Source organism: Micropterus dolomieu, linkage group LG09 (assembly GCF_021292245.1).
Source record: "Micropterus dolomieu isolate WLL.071019.BEF.003 ecotype Adirondacks linkage group LG09, ASM2129224v1, whole genome shotgun sequence".
In the NCBI taxonomy this organism is placed as follows: Eukaryota; Metazoa; Chordata; class Actinopteri; order Centrarchiformes; family Centrarchidae; genus Micropterus; species Micropterus dolomieu.
The window spans coordinates 17,977,404-17,985,595 of NC_060158.1; the positions used below are offsets into that span (position 1 = coordinate 17,977,404).

Here is an 8,192-nt window from a genome sequence, read left to right on the forward strand (position 1 = left end):
ATGAGATATAGTCACACACTTTCCTACTTTGTACAGCAACTGCTGCACAACAATTTCCCTCGAGTTCCTTCTAATACCTACTGTAAATACTGTAGTGGTGGAGCTCATAAATGTATTCTTTTTTAGGCTAGTAAGTAGACCTTAGCAAACACTGATTGAAAAGCATTTAACAGCCTTAAAAAATGGCAACTTTATTTAATCAATACATCCAAGAGCTAACACAAAATTGTGTTTTTAAGGGTTTCTGTTTGTGCCTCAAATTATACTCAATGTCTTGTCCTCCTTTAGCCTTTAGTTCCTGCCCGGGGAAGAGAACTGTAGAGAAACAACACTATCTGCTTGTTATATCTCAGCCACTCTGTCTATTTCCTGGCATTTGGACAATTTCTAAATAATTTCCCATCATTTCATTCTTTGTAAACAAGATTCGGTGTCTTTGACATGGCCACTGCAGCAAGTGGATGCTTACCAACATGGGCTCAAGCCTGGTAATCTAATCCTCAACTGTAAGCAATTTTGTCCTTTGTAGCAATTCCCCATCACAAAATATAACTTTTTAAACCAGTGAGAAGAGGAGGAATGAAAAAACATAAAAATAAATACAGAAAAGCCAGGTGGATGAATCCGAATAAATACACCTTTTATTTGACTGATTAACAGATCTGATTATACAAACGCCAACACAGAGCTCTGAAATAACAGGACCAATCAGCGAGACAATGACTGTACATTCTTGGTGAGACCCTCCCTTGCTCTGACCCCCCCCCCTTGTCCACCCACCACCCTCACCCACAGTAACTATGGAACTGAATCACTAGTGCTTCTTTCTGTACAAGTAAAGCTCAGCTACCCACCCCCACTACTCTCTACTACCCTCCATTTTCAGTGCACTGTCTGCTATCTATAGGTTAGAGCAGTATGTAACATGAGTGGCCAATTGTAGAACTGCGTGCCATGATGGACCTTAGGTGTCTTACACAGGACTGGGGCTCGAGTGTGAACTTTGATTCTGAAGTATATTTCTTGTCATGTTTGGTTTGTGTAGTCTAGCAGACAGTGCTGCAGTAAAAATAGTGTATGCACTGTTTTAAGAGCTTGTAGTGTAAGAGCATAGTAATGTTTTTTTGCCTTTTGGTTGAAATGCAAACAGCCAAAAATCTCTCGACAGACAGGTCTAAGTTGAAGTAACTTCCTTAATTTCCTCTATCTGCCTCACTCTCTCACAGACACACACACACACACACACACACACACACACACAAATACTGGTAGGTTTATCCCTTCATCTTAAAAAAACAAAACAAAAAAACAAGTCCGTTTGCAATGTTTCTCAGGCATATGTTTTTGTTCTCAGTCTCTTCCTTAGGCCAAGCGTGACTTGCCCCACATACAATAAACACACGATCACACAATCATCCCTAGAGTACCAAAGTACAGTTTCTTCAACATGCGCCCTTCAGCAGTTCCTACAGTAAAACACTAACTGTACCATCACAAGAAATGGAGGGATATAACACCCTGGCTTTCGATCTTTTTCAACCCGCCTAATATCTTCTCACCCCAGCCTCCCTGTTGGTCCTCCATACCCATTAACTCTCATGTAACAGACAGTCTTTATGTAACAGTGACAAACACTCGCCCTCAGCTTAACAGCCAGGAAGAGAAGAGAGGGGTTTAGAGAGAGGGGCGGGGGGGAACAAGGTGTAGGGCACGGGCCATAGGAAGAGAGGGTGAGTTTTTGTCCTCGAGGAGAAATTTAAAAGATGACGGGGAGGGAGAAGTGTGTCCACCCATCTTTTTCCCCCAACATCCCTCTTTCTCCCCGCATCTTTGTAATGAAGTGGAAGGTGAGTGGAGGGAGGAAGAACAAGGGAGGTGGAAGATGAGGCTGAAGTTGGGGGGAGGGGGTGCAGGGTGCGTTGGTCTTCATGTGTCCTGGCCATCGGTGGCAGGGGTGTCGTTGGCATTAGGCAGGTCTGAGTCGGTCTCCCGGCTGGATATGCGGTCCAGCTCTGCCTGTACATCGCCCAGGCCCAGCTTCGAACCTGTATCCAATGTGGGTAGACACAGAGACATAAATAATTGGTACTGAATACCAGGGAATCAAGTAATCAAACAAGCATTTTAGCCAGTGCATTAAAGAACAGTGCATTTTCATTTAATGGTTAAAGCACAATGCAATAAGCTCAAAGGCAATTACACATGATTAAAATAAGAGCTGGGTGAACATGATAACATTGGTAGTAGTGTTATTGAGATAATATGGTTGGTTTTAGTATGATTAATTAGGCCATTTTTTCAACCTAATACAGAAATTTCAGAAGACTGGGCTGGTTTCATTGGTCTCATTGACTCTCATTCTGTACAGTCACAGAGAGCTGCAAAAATAATTGACTTCACTGTGTTGATTGGTTTAGCTTTTGTAAATGTTTATTAATGTCACTCCTATGGCATTTAGAAAGTATGAAACAATTTGTTTACACCCAGGTCAACAGAAATAATTTATTTTGCAATAATACAAATGTGACAGACCTTTGGTAATACCCATAGACTTTATAGGTAATACCGAATGTATTTTTTACTTATTTGCATATTAGTTCTTGCACTAAAATATGTCAAACATGCCTTTAATGTAAAAACTGTCCTTGTTGCGAGGGACAAGTGTTGCGTCTGAAAACCAGTGATGACAGGCCTGCAACTGAATAAGTACGCAACAATGTTTAATTCAGGTCTCTATGTTGTAACAATAACAATATGATATATTGTATCATTTATTGTGGTTACCTAGTTTAAAAACACAAACAACTTAACGCCCAGCCTTAGTTAGAATCATGTGCAATGTTTGTGGCAGATGTTAGTCATGAGAAATGCAATGCGACATGCCAAAGAAAATGGAGGGGAACAGAATGGAGACAGGCTGTTAGGAATGGGAAACATTAAGGGTGCAATTGTTATTAAATCATCAGTCAGTCAAATTAAATGACCCCCCCCTCCCCAACCAGGGATGCTTCTGAGAACGAACTATGACATACACAAGCAATAATAAACGAGGAATATATTTCTCTCACACACACACACACACCTTAACGTGGCCAGCATCCTCTGACTAGTGCATACACATACATACATGATGGATGATGTTAACAGTGAGATTAACAGACTATGAGCACAGTTAAGAATGAAAACAGTCCTCACAGAGCTACAACAGGCATAAAAGACGATGGGTGTTTGTTTGTTTGTGTGGTTGGTAGATGCACTCGGCCCCTTTCATCATTCTCTTTAGCATGTTATGTTCATGTCTGGAGTAGAGGGCAGGAGAGTGAAGAGGTGAGAAAGTGACAGGATGGCAGATGGGAGGTAAAAAACAAACAAAAAGAAACCGAGTGATGAGGAGTGACTGAAAATGGCATTAAATGCACGAGTGAATAAATTAATGACTATTTTTTACTATCCCACAAAACCAGAGCATGGGTACAACCCAACATGTAGTGTGTATTCTCACCTGACTTGCGTACTGTTCCTGGAGTGTTGTTACCACCGCCTGGCGTCCCGGGCCCCCCAGTCCCTGCTTTCTTTGTCAGTAGACTGTTGAAGAAGTTGGCCAACACACCCTCACTGGTCTGACCTGCAGCACACAGGGATTAGAGTTAAAACACAAACACACGCGGCAATGGTCATGGGCGGCTGTGTGAAGCGATGAAATACATGACGTACCCGACTGTGGCATGGCGTTTGCTACGTTGGCCGCTGCGGAACGGTTACTCGTCCTGGGGGAACCGGTGGGTGCTCTGCTGGTGGTGTCCTATGAACAACAACAACAGTTCATTTCACACATATTATGGACACTGGAGGGAGGTTTCTCTTTCTCTTCTATTTTTTTTATTAATCAGCCAAAAATAGAGAAAAAAAAACAACACTCACCACTGGTCGCCCTGCTGTCACAGCAGGCTGTTTGGCGAGCAGCGACTGCAAATTAGAACACAATATGCACACTCACTCCAATTAGTATTCAATTAACATTTCAAGACTCTCAAGGCAGATTTAATTGGAGTACCAACAAGCAATGAACCAAATGGCGTTAACGCAACAGAAATATTCTCTGACCTGCAGTTTTACCAGAAACACTTGGTCGTCTTCTGCTTGAATCTCCTTTTCATGAACAATCTGGTGACAAGCAAAAAAAAATAAAAGTATTTTTTGCTTTCAGTCGTTCTTTATACATCTACAACAGCTAATAAATACATTAGGATTAAACTCTCTTGTTCCCTGCATTGATACTGGGTAAAATTCTGTGAAAAGTTATGTAGACAGTCATGATACATAATATTACAGCAGCAATCAATCTGTTTGCTGTAAGCTTAGAGGATCTTTCCAAGTTAGCTGTTTTTTGGGGGGGCCTGTACCTTTCTGACTGGCGGTTTGACTACTACGTCCTCAAAGCTGTCATCTGCTTTTACTGTCTGGAAGTTCTCGTGTAGTATGGCAATCTTCTTCTCATTGTCCCAACCTGATGGACTGATAGAGCAGAGGAAGGCTTACAAACCACATACTGGTGGCCCCACAGTCCTAGTACATATACACAAACACACGCACACATTGTTTGTTCCTAGCCCCCCAACCCCTTTACCCTAACATAACGCAAACTTTAACATGAGCCCTAAAACCTTGTCTTAACCCTAAGGCAGGCTTACATGAAAACGGCATCTCTTTCCACCACTTGTGCCGGGCTGTGGAAGGGAAAGCCATAGAGTCTGTGAACCAGATATTTGTACAGGATGTCCAGGTTTTTCATCTCCTTCACCGATGTGTAAACAAGAGACGCCCCATCTGACATGGCTGTTAAGGATATTTTCAACACCAACGTTTTGAAATACAGGAGCAAAAATAAAACTAATGCTGCAGTGATAAAAACAAACAAAACAACAACATCTCTTAATAACAGTAGCACTACAGAAAAACAGATTTTAGCTTCGACTAACTGAAACCAGTAAACAGAACAACTAAGGCGGTGTGCAGTCTTGCTCATTTTAAACACAATAACCCTTCAAAGTGTAATACTGTTTCCACTCAGACTGGAGAAATGATTCTGAAAAACTAACTATTTCAAGCTGTACTGGGTAATCTATAACTTTTATCCCACTCTCTTTGCAACAAAGTAATAACAGCTTACAATGGCCAAAATACTGCTGGAAACTTGAGAACAGAGCACCTTGTAATGCCGGTCACTGAGCTGAATCAACAACAAGAATCAACTACAGGCCAACATGCGAAAGAATGCCTTAAATGTCAGGATCTGACAGGAAAATTGCAGAGTCAGTGGTATTGATTAGCAGCCCCATTAAAATGCCTGCATATACTGTACTGATCAATAGTTTCATTGTTTTCTGACACTATTTTTTTTTTGTTTGTGGAACTTTTAGCTCCCAGCAGCCAAGGGCAGAGGGGCAATGTTTAGTGAAAGATACACTGCAGACAGAAACGTCTGATGTGAGACTGGATGAAGTCCAGGTGTTCGTCTCTGTAGTCATGCTCCTTCTCCAATGTGCTGATGGCGTCACACTGAGGACAGATAAGTAGGTGTCAGATAGAGGTGAATGGAAATAGATGCAATGCAAAAACAATACAAAGACGTTTCTTTAAGACCATTCCACAGTGAAATTATTACAATGACTTTTCCATAGGTCCCAGAATAATGACATTTTTACAGCACAGAGAATGTGTTATATTGAATGAGTGTGTACCTTGGTGCAGACCACCACCACTGGTATTCCCAGGTTGTGTGTGAGTGTGTTGTCGCCTAACGGCAGCAGCACACTCTCCTCATCTTCGCTCCTCCTCTGCGGGGTGCCATCCTCCCCACTGCCTGGCTCTGTGTACTCCTGGAACTGTTTTACAACTACACACAAACACACACACACAGTACATCAACAAACATAAACAAACAATGATAAGCATTTAGTTAGCCATTCAGGGGGTTACAATTTTAAACAGGTGGAGTTATCATTCTCATAACTGGGCCTCCCGAGACAAAAGGTCCAATGTAAAGCATTTTACAAAGACTTATCTAAGAACCAATTTTATACTGCTAAGATCCATGAATAACATATACTTTGTTTTCAACTTTATCTACTAGTCAGCTTGACGGCTGTCAGCATGACTCACGTCTGTGCTCCAGCTCCCGCAGCGTTTCCGGAGCGACCCGGAGTTTGTCGATGTGTTCCCTAGCGACGGCAGCCCACTTCTGAAGGGAGTCCAGGGCGTTCCACGGCCGTGACATGTCAAGTGTTATCAGCAGCAAAGTGTTGCTGATCGAATCCACTGGCACAGCTACTCCCTGCAGACCTTTGTGGTAAAGGTCTCCGTCTAACACCCAGGCATTACACCGAGTGTGGTCTAAACAGACATACGCACAAAACAGATGGAGGCAAATACATACATTAGATGCTCTGTAGTGGAAAACAAGACAATTCTACATGGATGTCAGACATCTATTAGTCCATGAACTGCAAGCAGTTGCTGGTTACCATCAATGTCGTCGTCATGGACACTGAAGTAAAGGTATTCCAGGCCACGCCCTTTCATGTACTCTTCAATCCCCTGTAACTTTGCAACCAAGGTGGTCTTCCCCGAACCCACCTCACCTAAAACACACACACGCAAAATCAATAAATAACAAAATGATTGGTAGTAGACTCGTCGATTCCAACATCCACTGCTATTATGTTAATAACACTGCTGTTTAGAACTTAATTATAAATGCCAAAAATCTTAAATGGCAAACTAATTAAGGCATACTAGGGCTGCAACTAATGATTATTTTCATAATCAATTAAATTGTTGATTTTCTCGATTAATCAAGCAGTTGTCGGGTCCAGAAAATTGGGGAAAATGTTGAAATCAGTGTTTCCCAAAGCCTAAGGTGATCAAGGTCATCATATGTCTTGTTTTGTCCACAACCCAAAGAGGAGTAAAACAGAAAATATTCACATTTGAGAAGCTGAAATCAGAGAATTTGGATGTTTGGGTTTGTTTTGAAAATAAGGACTCAAAGCAATTAATCAATGATCAAAATAGTTGGCGATTAATAGTTATAGTATAGTTAAACTTCTTGATTAAATTAACTAATTGTTGCAGCTCTACAACACTGCTGAGGGTGCTATTTGTCAATGCACCCTGCTTTGATGAGCTTTAAGGCCTACTAGTTACATAATAAATAATATATATAATTAATATGGGTGCAATAGGATATGGTGTGCAACATACACTATGCAACATTAGGAATAGAGCTGCAATGATTTATTGATTAGTTGTCAACTATTAAATTAATTGGTAACTATTTTGATAATCAATTAATTTGTTTGAGTCATTTTTTAAGAAAAATGATCTAATTCCAGCTCCTTAAATGTAAATATTTTTTGGATTCTCTGGTCCTCTATAATATCATTTGGTTGTTGACAAAACAAGACATTTCAGGACCACATCTTGAACTTGGGAAACACTGATTTTCTGATATTTTATAGACAAACAGCTAATCGATTAATCGCGAAAAATAATCGACAGATTAATCCACAATGCAAATAATCATTAGTTGCAGCCCTAATTAAGAATGCACAAAACTGCACATATGATAGGGCTGCAACAAACAATAATTTTCATTATTGATTAATCTGCACTTTACCTTCTTGATTCATCTAGTAACCATTTGGTCTATAAAAATAATAATAATAATCTTTATTTGTAGAGCACTTTTCAAAAACAAGTTACAAAGTGCTTTAACAAGTGTAAAGACAATAATACCCAAGAGACAATAATACAAAAACAATACAAGATAAAAGCATGAAAACATTGAAAAGACTAAAATACATGTTTAAGATAAATATAAAATTAGTAAAATAGAATAAAATAAAAGGGATAAAATAAAGTCAAATAAGATCAGGAAAGGCTCTCCTATAAAAGTATGTTTTAACAAGGGACTTAAAAGAGTTCACTGACTCAGCCGACCTGATTTCCTCGGGCAGGCTGTTCCAGAGCCTCGGGGCCCTGACAGCAAACGCTCTGTCCCCTTTATTTTTCAGTCGAGACTCTGGAACAGACAACAGACCTCTGCCCGAGGATCTCAAGGTACGTGCTGGTGTGTATGGGACTAAAAGGTCAGAAATATAACAAGGCGAGAGGCCATGAAGAGCTTTAAA

At 40.6% G+C, this 8,192-nt stretch overlaps 1 protein-coding gene across 1 annotated transcript in view; it reads right to left on the reverse strand.

Annotated features, from left to right (window-relative positions):
- Positions 1-619: 619 nt before the first annotated feature.
- The window catches only part of dync1li1 (dynein, cytoplasmic 1, light intermediate chain 1), a 10,724-nt gene continuing 3,151 nt past the window's right edge, over positions 620-8,192 (reverse strand). The window contains exons 3-13 of the mRNA XM_046058396.1: positions 6,525-6,641; positions 6,163-6,393; positions 5,742-5,896; positions 5,466-5,559; positions 4,692-4,827; positions 4,404-4,515; positions 4,105-4,164; positions 3,922-3,966; positions 3,715-3,802; positions 3,503-3,625; positions 620-2,045 (exon numbers count right to left, since the gene is read on the reverse strand). Coding sequence (XP_045914352.1) covers positions 1,927-2,045; positions 3,503-3,625; positions 3,715-3,802; positions 3,922-3,966; positions 4,105-4,164; positions 4,404-4,515; positions 4,692-4,827; positions 5,466-5,559; positions 5,742-5,896; positions 6,163-6,393; positions 6,525-6,641 — 1,280 coding nt within the window. The 3' untranslated portion in view covers positions 620-1,926. The remainder of the gene's footprint in view (positions 2,046-3,502; positions 3,626-3,714; positions 3,803-3,921; positions 3,967-4,104; positions 4,165-4,403; positions 4,516-4,691; positions 4,828-5,465; positions 5,560-5,741; positions 5,897-6,162; positions 6,394-6,524; positions 6,642-8,192) is intronic.